The 15,094-nt window shown below is 43.6% G+C and overlaps 1 protein-coding gene across 2 annotated transcripts; it reads left to right on the top strand.

Moving 5' to 3' along the window:
• Window positions 1-681: 681 nt before the first annotated feature.
• On the top strand, window positions 682-14,850 carry TMEM14A (transmembrane protein 14A). 2 transcript variants are annotated; one of them, XM_025991054.2, is made up of 5 exons: window positions 682-792; window positions 4,549-4,640; window positions 9,721-9,822; window positions 11,673-11,760; window positions 14,560-14,850. In XM_025991054.2, exons 2-5 carry the CDS (start codon window positions 4,571-4,573, stop codon window positions 14,597-14,599), a joined length of 300 nt encoding a protein of 99 aa, XP_025846839.1. In that variant the 5' UTR covers window positions 682-792; window positions 4,549-4,570; the 3' UTR covers window positions 14,600-14,850. The 2 variants fall into 2 exon arrangements, with proteins under 2 accessions (XP_025846839.1, XP_025846840.1); XM_025991055.2 differs by lacking the exon at window positions 682-792 and adding an exon at window positions 1,133-1,186.
• The last annotated feature ends 244 nt before the right edge of the window (window positions 14,851-15,094 follow it).

Genomic DNA, 15,094 nt, shown 5'->3' on the forward strand with positions numbered 1-15,094 from the left:
ACACCCTGGGCTGAAGGCGGCGCTAAACCGCTGCGCCACCCGGGCTGCCCCCAAATCCATTTAAGGTTCATTCCTGGGATCCGATTATCCCCGGACGAGACCTGACTTTCAAATCTGTCTATACCTTTCCCTTCTCATACTGGAAGCCCAGCAAACCCTGGGCTTGGAACCAGGGCCCTGATCTCGCCTCCGCGTCTCCAGATCACCTAGGCAGCGCGCTATCACGAAGGGAGCTCCAGCTTAGAAACGCGACAGACTCGGTCTAACCTTTGCACCCTGCTTAGGAGCTGAGACCGGGGACACCTCAACCACTATACCTGTCTGGACCTTAGCTCCCCCCCGCCCCGCCCCCACTGAAAAGGGCGACAGTCTGCTGGTGAGAATCTAGATCCCGGTTGCTGGCGAGGTCCCCCAACAGTCCCTAGAGGGATGAATGATTGATTCTCAGGGTGAAAAAAACCACGTGCCTTCCGGGCCCCCTGCTGCACCCAGCGGAGTGCACTCGGCGGAGGCCCCTCGGTCCCGCCCCGGCCGCTGCAGGCAGCGGAACTCGGCCGGGCTCGCGGCCAGCGCCCAGGGCCCCGCGGACCGAGCAGGAGCCTGCAGCCAGCGGGCCTGCTCCGCCCTGCGAGCCTGCGCAGCTCACACCCAGCCCCGGGTGGCGGCGAGGGCGCGGCAGGGCGCATGCGCGCCGCCGGGAAGGCCCCGCCCGGGACCGGCCGCCCGTGCACCGCGCGGGGAGGCGAGCGCAGGAGCGGAGGCGCTGGCCGCGGGGACGCTGCCCAACCTCAGGTACAAGGTTGGCCGCAGGCCGGCTCTTCATTTTTGCATTTTGAGCCGCGGGGAGCGGGGAGGGCTGCAAGTCAGCTGTGCGCAGTCGAGAACTTCCTCTCCTGGATGGTCTTGTAAAGGCACAGATTTGAGCGAAGATGCTGAGGCCCTTGGGAGGATCTTTCGGGGTTTGGGGCTGCTTCTCCCAGGGATTGCTTCTTTCCAGCTCCTGAGAATTCCCTGAGCTTCTTCCTTCCGGGGCCCTGAATCTCCCACCCGGTCTCCTTCCTACCTTCCTGGAGCTGGGGAGAGGTGGGGAAGGGATGGGGTTCTCGGAACATGGCAGTTTTAACCTTCCTAGTACCGCCCAGACTTCACTGGAAAATGGTCTTTCGAGACCCCAAGGAGTACAGAGGTAGGTAGCTTTTTATATAGTAGCTTACGGAAAATCTCTGTGGGTTCCCCAATTTTGGGAGGGTTAGGGGCAACGCAGGGCCCTGTCACCTGGGTTTCTATGTGGTGCAGTAAATCATTTTGCTGCATTGCACCCAAGATGCTTTCTGGCCTTTCCAAGTGCTGAGGTAGCCTTTGCCAATGAAAAAGCATGTGATGCAAGGCGCACATCGGCTCCCCCTTGCATCACTTTCATATGTGGTTCTGGACAGGTCATAAGGTCCTTTGTGGAAATGGAGCAAGAGGGGCGATTGCTTTTTGTCTGCAGTTTCCCTGTGAGTTCAGAAACTTCTTGCAAGGGTTGGGAATAGATTTATTTTCTCCTTAGAATACTCAGTTCAGTAAGGAGATTAAGGGAACAGGCTGTTTCCTGGTAATAGACCTATATTGAGGGTTGGTCAGTTACAGAATGTCTTCCTTCAGCCAGACGTTGTTCCTTTGGTTCACTCGCTCGTTCATTCAGCAAGTGTTCTGCACACACCTGCCTTCTGCATGGCAGTGAGCTCGGTGATGTAAGAAGGGCAGAGATGAACTGAACTTGAGCTTAACCTGGAGGAGTTTGGCTGGGAGGGAAATGAGGGTGGGGGAGCTCAACCTAAGTAACTACACCAGGTATAAGGGAGTGGGGCCCCAAGAGAGAGTCAGAAGACTGAGGGTCAGAGGAGGGAAAAGAATCATCCTTTTACATCAGGTGGTTGGCTTAAGGAGAAAACTAGGTCCCCAGATTACTACCTGATGATGAGTGATCTCTCCTTAAGCTTCAGATCTGTGTGTAAAGGTGTTTTCCTCACTGTGTGTCAGGTGCCTTAGACTATGTCTTAGATAGGTCCCACCCCTCCTGGTGACCTCCCTCCTGCTGCCACCACATGCTTAGTCCAGTGTTCCCTGTCTCAGAGAGTAGCATCAAGGCCCCTCAGCCTCCTACCTCTCCTTCCTAGTGGTCCAAGCCAGAGACTTAGAGGTGAGTCATCTCTGACTCATCCCTCCCCCGCACTTACCACACCCAGGCTCTTGATTCTGCTCTCTGAACCTCTCTCAGAGCCATTGCTCCAGGCCAGGCTGCCCCATCGTCTCTGGCTTAGCTTATCTTCCTGCTTCACTCGGTTCCCATCGCAAGGAAGTACTTGCTGGAATTAAATCTGGCTATGAGACTCCCTTCATTCCTCCCTACCACCCTTGAGACAGAACTCAGCCTCCCTTACAGGACTTACAAGTGTCCTGGCCCTGTTGTTGTTGTTATTGTTGTTTAACCAACCCCATCTTATCACAGCCCCCTTGCACTTCTATTTTGAAAACATGCCATGCTTTCTTATGCCACTAGTTTTTTGCACATGTTCTCCCTGTTGCCTGGAACACATCCTTCCTTGTCACTGTCTTCACTTGGCTTACTCCCTCTCCCCCAGGTCCCAGCCAGGACCCCATTTGCTCTAGGAATCCTTCCTTAGGCTCCCAAGTCTCACTAGGCACCACTTCTTATTATGGTGCTCATGAGTCTCCTCTTAGGGCTCATCCACACATCTGCCTTCTCTGCTGTGCCCTACTGTGTGTCCCAGAAGGCCAGAGCCAAATCTGAGGGCTTTTCTTTGCTTCCTACTGAAGGCACTCAGTAAACAGGTGTTTAATGGAGTTGAGTAGAAGTTGTAAGATTATGGTTTGATTCATTGAATACCTGAACCATAAATTCATTCTATCCCCATTGTTTCCTAAGTGGGCTGATATAGTTATGGCCTCTCCCATGTCAAGTTGAAAAATGGGTGTGATGGTGAAAGAATAATCACTATTAAAGGAGCTAGTATTGGTTGAGTGCTCGGTATGTGCAGGCACCTTATAGTATTACCTCATTTAATTATCACAACTCTGAGAGGTAGATAATTTTATTACCTGCATTTTTTTGGCAGACTGAGTTGCACAGAGATTAAGGAACATGCCCAGTGTTACATAACTAGTAAGTAGTGGCATCTGGTTTGGAGCCAAGCATACACTGTGAAATTCAATTAACTCTTTGGGAAAGACAGTAAGTAGGACAGACCATAAGAAGCTGACAGGGCTGAAGATGGAAAGTCACCAGATGGATGGCAGTGCAGTGTGGTCACAACTTTAAGCTGTGAAACCAACAGAAGCAACCAACCCAGAGCTTTACAGATCTGAAGAACATTCATTTTTTGTTTTTTGTTTTTTTTACGTACTCACTTTTCTTCAGACAGCTAACTCCATTATTAGAGGTATTATTCCTAGTGGTTAGGAAGAGACTTCTCTCAGTCTGAAACCTTGGTTCTGTTGTGTGGCCTCGGGAGTATTGCTCACCCTTTCTGTGCCTCAGTCTCTTCATCTGCAAAATGGGGGTACTAACAATAGTGCTTATCTCAGAAGGTTGTGGTAATAATTAAATGAGTCGATGTAAGGCTTTAGAAGGGTACCTAGCACATGGTAATTGCTCCCAGACATCCTCATCCCCATTATTATCCACGGGGTGGACATGACCAAGCTTTCCTCTTTTTTTTTTTTTTTTTTTTTTTTTTTTTGAGCTTTCCTCTTTTAATTCTTCCTGTGGATGTTGAGAATTCTTCACCGGTACCTTCTGATCACGGCCATCATCTCCTGGGCTTCAGGATTTCCTCCCCCCAGGCCCTTCCTCACAGTAACTTCTAGCTTCCTCTCTGCTCAAAACTCCTTTCTCTGTTCTTCTGGGTCAGTTTGGTACCAGTTTGTTTAGAGGATAAAACACTCTTTTAGGTCAACCTAAAAGAGGAGCAGTGAGAACACTGTAGAACTACAAAAAAACCTCATATGCTATTCCTCTTATATGAGGATATTTTCCTCAGGGAGGAGGTGTAGATGTAAAGAATTAAGATGCAAAAGCACCCCTGGGAATCAGAAATTAAAACGCCACAAGGGATTTATAGGGTTCATCTCATCTACTCCCCTCGTTTGGGGGGAGTTGATGTTGGGATGGGGCGTGATCCAAGGCCCACCAGCCAGCTAGTGACCATGTCTCCAGCCTGCAGCCAGCACACTTTGTCCTACATCTTATAGATTCCTTGGTAGGATTTTAATGGAACTTCTCACCCTAGATATATGTTTCAACTGCTGCTATGAGGCACCATAGATTGTTCTTATCCCTTACTTAATTTTATGCCAGGGCTTCATTATATTCTTCAGTGATTTACTATTGATTAAGCATGGATGTCTCTGTACTTTTTGTTTTCTTTTAGTAAACTAGAAAAGAAAAATTAACCTCTATAATTCTATGGAATGCGTATCATTTTTATATTACATTTGCTCCCCCAGTTCTTTTTATTTTGTAAAACCTGTCCCTTCCCCCAGCTTTAGAATTGCAACCTTGCCAATGGACCTGATTGGCTTTGGTTATGCGGCCCTTGTGACATTTGGAAGCATTTTGGGATATAAGCGGAGAGGTAAGCCTTAACCATATTTTTCATCAAAGGGACTTCATTGGGGATTGGTGGTTGTGCTAAGATTATCTGAGGGTTTATAAATAAGACAAGAAGCTAAAGATGTCCTAGAGGTGGCTGAGGACCAGCATGTTATGCATGGAAGTGAGTTGTAGAGGGAAGGGGGGACAGAGCATTCTAACCCAGATATCTGGGTCTTTGTTCACTCGTCATCATCAACTGCATAATTAATTGGTTTAACCTCCTCAGCTACTCACTTATTATCAAATGAGGATTTTTATTTGTTTATATACTCTTGGTATCAAAACCTGAATTATGTTGATATGGCATTTTGCAAAGGAAAATTGGTTAAATACTTACATGTCCTATCTGAGTTGTCTTCTTCATCTGTATCCAAAAGTGGAAAAAAAAAAAAAAAGCACCCAGTTGATAAGCTTTCATGGAAAAAAAATGAAAGGTCAAGTTTTATATTTTATTTTGTTTTAAGGTAGAAGCATTTTTAGTCGTGGTATCTCATGTTGATGTTTCTTATATTTTTATGAAATTTTTAAAATGAAGTTATATTTCAAAGAGTGTTCTTTTTGTGAAGTGGTGGGCTTCAATTTGAGTGGAAAAAACAAATCTGGGCAGCCCTGGTGGCTCAGTGGTTTAGCGCCACTTTCGGTCTAGGGTGTGATCCTGGAGACCTGGGATCAATTCCCATGTCGGGCTCCCTGCATGGAGCCTCTTAACTCTAATATTCTGTTATTTCCACCGTGGGAAATGTGTGTCAACGTTGAACCTGGTTAGGGAAGCTGAGTGCCCTGGTACTGTTTCCATTCTAGTTGTCCTCTCCCCAGTCAACCTCACGTAAGTTTTTTTTATAGAAAAACCCTATTTTTCCTTGAGAAGCTACTGTGCCTACAGCCCTCTGCCTGTGTCTGCGCCTCTCTCTCTGTGTGTCTCTCATGAATAAATAAATAAAATCTTTAAAAAAAAGAAAGAAAAACCAAATCTATCTAGTTATTAGAGTTATCCCTTAGAGATTACTAAGAAGTCCAAGGCCAGAAGCACAGGTGTCTGTAGGGCCTGAGGGGTGGCGGGTTAAAGTAGATTATTTTCTAAGATTCCTAAGAACCTATAATTCACTTAGACTTTTGTTTGTTCTTATTTTCTGTCTCAATGTGTGCAACATCATGGATGTGTATTTGTTGGAAAAATATGATGGCATCAAAGACCTATAAACCACTACTCAAAAGCTGATGTTTATAATCGATTTTAAAGAAGACTCAGATGAAAATTCTGATAGGATTGTTATTGAAACACTTGTTCATCGTCAGAGGTGTCTAAATATTTCTGTTACAGAACAGAAAAGCACATCTGGACATTTTAGCTTGCATTTTAGGGGCGTGAGAAGAAGGAAGTGTGTGTGTGTGTGTGTGTGTGTGTGTGTGTGTGTGTGTGTGTGTTGGGGTAGCTGGAAGTGGCGTAGGAGAGGAGAGGCAAGGATTACTTTACTATTCTAACACAAATCTCTGTAGGAACAAATGAAATCTCATTCGCTGTAAGGTCTCTGATTCCAGGTGCCTGTTGTTCAAATGCACAATATGGTTCCTTGGATTCCTAACAAGAGCCCCCAGCTAAGTGATCATGGAAGCCTCTGGGGGCAGGTGTTCTCAAAGAAGCCCACTCTCCTATAATGTAGGTTAAGAGCACAGGCCACAGAATCAAGCATGGCTAAATTCTGCTCGTGACACTACCACTTACTAGCTCAGATACTCATGTGAGTTGTTTTAACTTCTGGGTCTCAATTCCTCATTTGCATATTACTCAGGATTAAATAAGAGAATGCATGTAACACATTTCACAGCGTGCCTGGCCCAGAAGAAGCATTTAATATTCTTGTTTCTGCTGCTGCTGTTCTGCCAGTGGGAGAGTCTCTGGGCCAGTGGGGCAAAGTACCTTTTTCTAGTTTTGTATTCCATATTATATTCTAAGCTGCCTGTGGCCCCAGTGTCCTAGTACTTTTGTAGAAAGTGAATCAGCCCTTTCTGTTTTTACTTAAAGCTTCCCTAGACATGAATCCCATATAGTTCGGCCAGGAGACCCTTCCACAGGACAGTTACTGAGAACAATGTTGGGTAGGTTAAAGATGGGACCTCAAAATGGTGTTTGGTAAGAAAACAAGTATATCTGAATCCTATACTAGACTGGCTGCCAGCCATGGGTTGGGTCAAGGTGAGAGACTGATGCTTTTCTTGCTGGGAGCACAGTGGTAGGGCAGGATGCTGAGCACTGAGTTCTGAGTTCATTCCTCCCCCCTCCCTCTCCCATACAAGTCCCCAGAAAAGTGCATAGCCAAGAAGACACTATGATTTTGAGGCTTTTTCTGAGCTAAGTAGCCAGTGCCCAAAGCCAAAGATGGCCTTCTCCTGCACCAGGGCTGAATCTAGCCTAATATCTTTCTACGCCAGTTCAAGGGCAGGGCACAGCAGCCCCTCCAGAGAGGAGGGAAGCAGGAGAGCTTGTCAGGCAAGTGTCCTGCTCTGAGGGAGGGAGGCCCCCACGTGCACTTTGAAAACTTCTTGAGACTGCCCCCACCAGGTTGGCACTTGGAGGAAGGGGGTGTGGGACAGAGCTTGGAGCTTCTTTTTTTGTAGCCCCACCATAGACAAGTGAGTTTTTTTGCAGGATCCCTCACCCCTCCACCAACCAAGTCTTTCTTACGAGGTGGAGCCCACAGTTCCATCTCCTTCCTCATGCAGGATGCATTCTCCCAGGAAGCCTTCCCATTGCTCAGTCATGTGGGCTGCTGGCGTGCCTGCCCATCCCCACTGTTTGGCTGTCTCATCTCACCAAGGCTCGGGTGCAGATGCTGCCCCTCCCTCCATATACATAAGGTGGGGAGGATTGTAGCAGGGCAGAAACTGTCAGGGTGTACAGAAGAGAGTCAGAGATCTGTAAGTGAGAAGACATATTAATTAAGGTGATCTAGTCATGCATTCCAGAAAATGCTTAAATCCCCTTACTTATTTTCTAATCTGACATCTTGTACTTAAACATGACCCAGAACAGGGAATGCCCAGGCATGCATTTTGTCAACATTTATCTAGTGTTGCCAAGTACCCAGCGTCATGTCAGGCCCTGGAAAACATCAGTGAGCAAAAAGAGATGGTACTCAAAAGGAAGGCAGGGGGCTGACCTTTAAATACATGGACAAGTGTACAAATATATGATAGAGAATCGTGGGAGGTTATGATGGGGGCCCTTGTTCAGAGAAGAGAAGACTCTCTGAAGAGCTACGGAGACATCTGGAGGGGAGCTGCAGTTGGCCAGGTGAGCAGTGCAGGGAAGAGCAGTGCAGGCAAAGAACAGCGTGTCTAGACGCCATGAGGAATAAAGAGTTTGACATATTCAGGGAACTGAAAGAAGGCCAAGCCTCCAATAATAGAGTGGGGCGTAGGTTTTTCCCTAAGTGCCGTGGGAAGCACCAAAGGTTTTTAATTAGAAGAATGACCTGTCCGGGTATATGCTTTTAAAAGATGATGTTGCTGAGTAAACCTGGATGGCTCAATCGAGCATCTGGCTTCAGCTGGGGCCATGATTACGGGGTCCAGGATCGGGTCCCACGTCAGCCTCCTTGCGGGGAACCTGCTTCTCCCTCTCCTTCTCCCTCTGCCTATGTCTCTACCTCTCTCTCTGTCTCTCATGAATAAATACATAAAATATTTTTTTAAAAAAAGATGATGTTGCTGTGTTTGCAGAAAAACTTGTGGGAGGGGGAGAAACAATGAGGAATTTTTTTAAAAGACTTTTATTTATTTATTTGAGAGAGAGAGCAAGCAAGGGAGAGAGAGTACAAGCAGGAGGAGCAGCAGAGGGAGAGGGAGAAGCAGGCTCCCCGCTGAGAAGGGAGCCTGGCACAGGGCTCTATCCCAGGGCCCCACGATCATAACCTGAGCCAAAGGCAGACGCTCAACTACTGAGCCACTCAGGCACCCCAACAATGAGGAACTTAATATTATCCAACTGTAACATTCTAAGCCTTTATATATTTGACATGGATGGTATTATTAACTCTGTTTTGCAACTGACAAAACTCAGAGAAACTAAGTGCCTTAGCCAAAGGCAACAAATGGAAGAATTAAGACTAGAACCCAGTGCTTGTGGCTTCTCATCCAGATGCTGCTGCTGCTGTGTGTTTGTGTATGTGTGTCTGTCTGTGCTTGTGCGTGCAACTACACATGCACACATGTTGCTGCAATGGTTTTTAACCCTGACTACAATCCAAATTTCCTATAGATATTTAAAAAATAGAGATGGTTGACCCTACCCAGAGGGATTCCAATCCCTCTGGGTAGATCCCGAATAGAATGAACTGCATGAAGCACCAACTGCGCGTGTGTCTTGTTCACAGTGTCCCTGGCATGTAGCCCACTGCCAATGCACAGGAAGTACTTGCTGCTGGGCACAGTGCCCTGGGAGCTGGGTGTGCACTGGGTGGCCGACTGGTAGGCTGGATCAGTGCCCTGGCTCTTCCCATTGCTCAGTATAGTCACCATTCGTCCCTGAGTCCTGACATCTTGAGGCTGGAAGCTTTGTTAATTATTCAGGACAAAACCATCACTTGGTTGGCACAGGACTTATCTTTCTACCTCTGTGAGCTTAAATATCAGTGCATCCTATTTTTATTATCACAGCCTCAGAGTAAAAAGACAGAGGCAAGAAGAGGAAAAAAAAAAAAAAAAAGAAGAAGAGGGGTGTAAAGAAGTCAACTGATTGTCCAAGATCATGCAATCAAAGTCAAAACCACTACCACCAGGCAGGCTTTCTTATTCACTCAAGCTGTATCTAACACCTGCATTGCTATGTATTCGTGGTTCCTCTGCCTTGCATTTCAAGTTCAGCAGAGACCAGTCATAACTTAGAAACGGCTGACACATAATTCAGCTTTGTCTAAGTAGCCTGTGGACTTTGTCTACAGTACTCGAGTAGATAAACATTTGAAGGTGCATGTATCATACTGGAAGGATTGGAAGGAATTCCTTTCATTTGGAGATTCTCTTTCTGAGCCCACCCCCCCCCCTTTTATTTTTCTTTCCAGGTGGTCTTCCATCTTTGATCGCTGGTCTTTTTGTTGGATTTTTGGCTGGCTATGGAGCTTACCGTGTCTCCAATGACAAGCGAGATGTCAAACTGTCACTGTGTAAGTAAGACATTTTCTCCAGTTATGAAGCATTGAACCTTTGGAGTGGCTTTTTTGATACCCTATCCTAGGTATACTAGAAAACATGCAGTCACATGGCAAGTGGATATGCCAGCATTGAGACTGAACACAATTTTTGTTCCTTTCTAGACAGGCCCACTCAAAAACAAGGATATTGCTCCCAGGCCTTCAAACACAGAAGAACATTTCTATGAAACATGTTACTAGAAAAATAAAATAAAATTAGAAAAGTAGGGCAGCCCGGGTGGCTCAGCGGTTTAGCACCGCCTTCAGCCCAGGGCATGATCCTGGGGACCTGGGATCAAGTTCCGCATCAGGCTCCCTGCATGGAGCCTGCTTCTCCCTCTGCCTGTCTCTGCACCCCCCTCTCTGTCTTTCATGAATAAATAAATCTTTAAAAAAATAAAAATAAAATTAGAAAAGATAAGGAATTATGCCTAGATTTTCCCCTAAGCTCATATAAGCATACTTTTTGTGTTGCTATTAAAATACCTAACAAGAGACAGCCTCACATTATTTTATTTAATTCACAAGCAGCTTTTAGATCCTCTTTTTGCCTTAACTTAATCTAGAAAACCAAAGCTGACCTTTTTTTTTTTTAGCTTCTTCCCTTGTTTGGCGTGGTAGGGGAATGTCCCCAGTAAAAATGGAAACCTGTATGTGTTTAAAGGCCCAGGTTGCTTGGTTCTTTTTAGCTTGAAATCTGGCGAAGGTTTGGAAATTGTCTTTATTGAATTTGACTATTAATCAAAGTGGCCTGCGTATGTATGGAAAGATATGCAAATGAAGACAAATTGTATCAGTTTGGTCTTTGAGGGAGAGAAGGAGACAGTGTTGTATTTTTTTTTCATGATGTGTTTGAAATAGAACTGGGGATAGTTTTTAAAAGTGTGTCAAAAGAAGAAACATATCAGCAAGAGGTGGATATTTTGGGTTTTTTATTTCACATGCATTTAAGTAGTTTACACATGTTTATTGTCATTTTGTTCTATCGGCAAGTGATTTTTCGTTGAAAGCTTTTCTGAAATTGTGACATCAGCACCCTAAGCTCTTACGTAAAACAGCCTCATTCTTCATATTGGTTCAGCTCCTAAAAGGCTGGTATGTGCTTCTGAATTTAATGTTATTAATACTCTTATTTAGTCTCCAGGCATTAATTTCTCAAAATGCAGTGCTGCAAATTAAAAAACAGCCTTTTTTCCTAGTATTTTTTTATTCATCAGGTGTTACTTAAAAAAAAAAAAAAAAAGATATTTGGTGGCACCTGGGTAGCTCAGCGGTTGAGTATCTGCCTTTGGCTCAGGGTGTGATCCTGGGGTTCTGGTATTGAGTCCCACATGGGGCTCCTCACAGGGAGCCTGCTTCTCCCTCTGCCTCTGTCTCTGTCTCTCTCTGTCTCTCATGAATAAATAAAATCTTAAAAAAAAAAGATACTGATTATTTACTTTCACTTAAATGAGCATTTATTGGATGTCTCCTGTGGATCCAGACGTACTGCCTACTGTTCCTGAGAAAAGTTGAATTAGACACAGTCCTAGCCTTCCAGGAGTTTCTACAAATAGAAATTTAAGTTAGACAAAGGCTTTTTCTTTTGAAGATATTTCAGGAATGGATTATAATGTGCTTGTTAACTCAGAAAAATTTTCGGTAAGCTAGTTTATAAAGTCTTTTAAGAGCACTTTATCTTTTTAAGAAGATAGCAACTTGATACTTATACTTAATAGTCATTATATTAAAAAGCTGAAACAATGTCTTTTTTTTTTTTTTTTCACAAGCAAGCATTGATAATGTGTTTGAAACTCTGGTTCATGCATTGATTTGATTTTTAGTTACAGCTTTCTTCCTGGCCACCATAATGGGTGTGAGGTATAAGAGATCTAAGAAAATCATGCCAGCTGGGCTGGTTGCAGGTTTAAGGTAAGAAAAACTATTTTGATCTGTACTTTCTTCTGCCATCATTTTGCAGTGCTGACTTTTTGGCAAGAGTCAGTTTTAACTTGAAAGGTCAAAGTAAATTTTTTTTTTTTTTTTTTACAATAAGCATGACTGTAAAACTTTAGAATATCATACCTGCAATCAGTCATGGTATTGATGTTTCCATGAGCCCTTTTTGGAGTACATGCAATGTTGCTATAGTATCTGATCACATGCACCCGCTTACCTTTTTCCAAAAAACTAAATTCAGCCTCATATTTCCTTAAGATTTACTCATCTGAAACAGTAAATGTGTTCATTTAAATCTAAAGTCAGTCTTTCTTAGAATGTTAGACTGATAGTAGGCTACACATCTTCTGAGTTTTCAAGGGAAGACCATATATTTTTAAAAAATAGGCACCGTGGGTGGCTCAGTCGGTTGAACGTCTGCCTTTGGCTCAGGTCGTGATCTTCAGATCCTGGGATGGAGGCCCAAGTTGGGCTCTCTGCTCAGCAGGGAGTCTGCTTCTCCCTCTTTCTCTGCCCCTTGCCCCTGTTCCTAGGTGCCCTCTCTCTCTCTCAAATAAATAAATAAAATCTTAAAAAATAAATAAATACAGAGCCTCCAATTTCTCTTAATTTGATCCCAGTGATTCTATCCATGAGATTAAGCATATTACCATGTACAAATTTATAGGTAACATTTTTCATTCTTCCTGGAAGCAGCCTTTCTATGTTAAGTCTTAAATATGTTTACTTTGTTATACATTTTTACTTTTTGAAATAAAAAGAAACAATGAAATGTATACAAAGACTGATGTTTATTACAACTTTTTTTGAAGATGCTAAAATCCTACAGATTTATTAATTTATTAATGAATTGAAGATGAAACAGAAACAAGATCAAAGTCTGAGCAGACTATGGTTCACTGTTGCCCAATAAAAGGAAACAGAAGAAAAAAAAAAAAAAAGGAAACAGAAGTTGGCCCATGTGAAATTCAGAGAGATTCTGGGCTCAGACTCAGCAGGCAGGAGAGAGTTGTAATGCAATTCATATTAAAACTAAAGGAATAAAAAAATAAAACTAAAGGAATCGGGCATCCTGGGTGGTTCAACAGTTTGGTGCCACCTTTGACCCAGGACGTGATCCTGGAGACCTGGGATCGAGTTCCACATTGGGCTCCCTGCATGGAGCCTGCTTCTCCCTCTGCCTGTGTCTCTGCCACGCTATCTCTCTCTCTCTCTCATGAATAAATAAATAAAATATTTTTTAAAATACTAAAGGAATCAACACAGGGTCCATATTAGAAAGCCTGCTCTAGTCCATAGTGCTATACTCTCCCACCAGGAACAGAGAATTGGGAGCCTGGGTTATCCTCAGACAATCTTTTTTTTTTAATTCAGTGAATTAACATATAATGTATTATTGGTTTAAGAGGGAGAAGTCAGGGATCCCTGGGTGGCGCAGCGGTTTAGCGCCTGCCTTTGGCCCAGGGCGCGATCCTGGAGACCCGAGATCGAATCCCACGTCGGGCTCCCGGTGCATGGAGCCTGCTTCTCCCTCTGCCTGTGTCTCTGCCTCTCTCTCTCTCTGTGACTATCATAAATAAATAAAAATTAAAAAAAAAAGAGGGAGAAGTCAGTGATTCATCAATGTTATATAACAGCCAGTGCTCATTACATCACGTGCCCTCCTTAATGCCCATCACCCAGTTACCACTGACCCCCTCCCCCACCCGTCTTCCCTTCAGCGACCTTCAGTTTGTTTCCTATGATTATTGCGACTTTATTTCTAATGGAACACACGTGAACTGAAAAATTAGAAAACAACTTAAAAACTCACCAATAAGGAAATGTTTCAATAAGTGTTTTGTCAACTTAATGAAATATCGAGCAGGAATTACATGTCACATTTTCAAAAACTATTTAGTAGCATTATAATATCTTAATGTTCTAATCAGGAAATACTAGGAAGGCAATGCTTCCAGCTGCTAATAGTGTTTATCACTGGGTGGTAATGCAGTGAGTTTTTCCTTTTTACTTTTCTTTCTCTTTTAAAAAAATATTTAGTTATTTATTTGACACAGAGAGAAAGCACAAGCAAGGGGAACTGCAGAGAGAGAGGGAGAAGTAGGCTCCGCTGAGCAGGGAGCCCTACATGGGGCTTGATCCCAAGGTCCTGGGATCATGACCTGAGCTGAAGGCAGACACTTAACCAATTGAGCCACTCAGCTGCCCCTCCTTTTTACTTTTCTGTAGAACTTTCTTCTGTGGCTATGCATCATGTTTATGACTTGGTGGTGGAGGGAGGTGTCAGGGAGGAATGTGGTTACAGGGAACTACTTTCCAGTTATGGCTGTGTTCTAGAAATGATACTTGATGATAGAAAGGATCAGAAGTATGGGTCCCGAAGACCCTAGTCAGTGGAAAGTAGCTGAGACTGTAATAAGAACACCCTAGAATTGCTCATTGCTTTTTTTTTCAAGCCACTTGCCTTTACTAGCACATCAAAGACTTGTGTTCCTTTCTAAACCTTTCTCTTAAAAAGGTTCATCCCAGATTTGCAGAATCATGAGTTCTGATTTTGCTCATTCAGTCAATCAACATTTTTAAGTGGTTAATTCAGCCATGTCTGAAGTTCCAATACAGGGATCACGTGATCACCCCTGCTCCAAGGAGAAACAAGAAAGAACCTTGGAAGCCAAAGTTTAATAACAGTACAGGTTAGGTGAATATGTGAACCTCTGTCATATACCAGGTAAGCATGACCCGCTACTTTGCCTTTCTTTTATTTTAATCCAGCCTCATGATGATTCTGAGACTTGTCTTACTGCTGCTTTGAAAGTCCGAAGGAACTGAAGACTAAATTCATATGATTCTACTGTAACGGGCAGAGCATACACTTTGTATTTAAAAGATAATCTTCAACTTGGAATGTGAAGTGTCTCATTTTACATTAGAAACAACAGAAACACTCCAAAATGAACGCTAGTTTGAGGGATTTTTTTTTTTTAACCAAAAACTCAACCGTTTTCTACTTGTCAGATAATGGTTTCATTAAAGATATTTAATAAATCATTATACACTCTTTCATTTACTGTGTCTTGTTTTATATATGTGGAGGTGTTTTGTTTTGTTTTGTTTTGTTTTTGTCGATTCCAAATACTTGTGTCTGAAGTTTACATTAAGCTTTAAGTCCTCAGATAATGGAATGCCGGAAGTGAACTTTACAAAATGCTGATGTATCTGCTTGTCCTTTGTGTTATATTAGAAATTATAGTTCCTCCATTTTAATTTTATTGCTGCCAATGTGAGTTTTCCCTTTAAAAAAAAACTA

This window comes from Vulpes vulpes, chromosome 1 (assembly GCF_048418805.1).
Source record: "Vulpes vulpes isolate BD-2025 chromosome 1, VulVul3, whole genome shotgun sequence".
In the NCBI taxonomy this organism is placed as follows: domain Eukaryota; kingdom Metazoa; phylum Chordata; class Mammalia; order Carnivora; family Canidae; genus Vulpes; species Vulpes vulpes.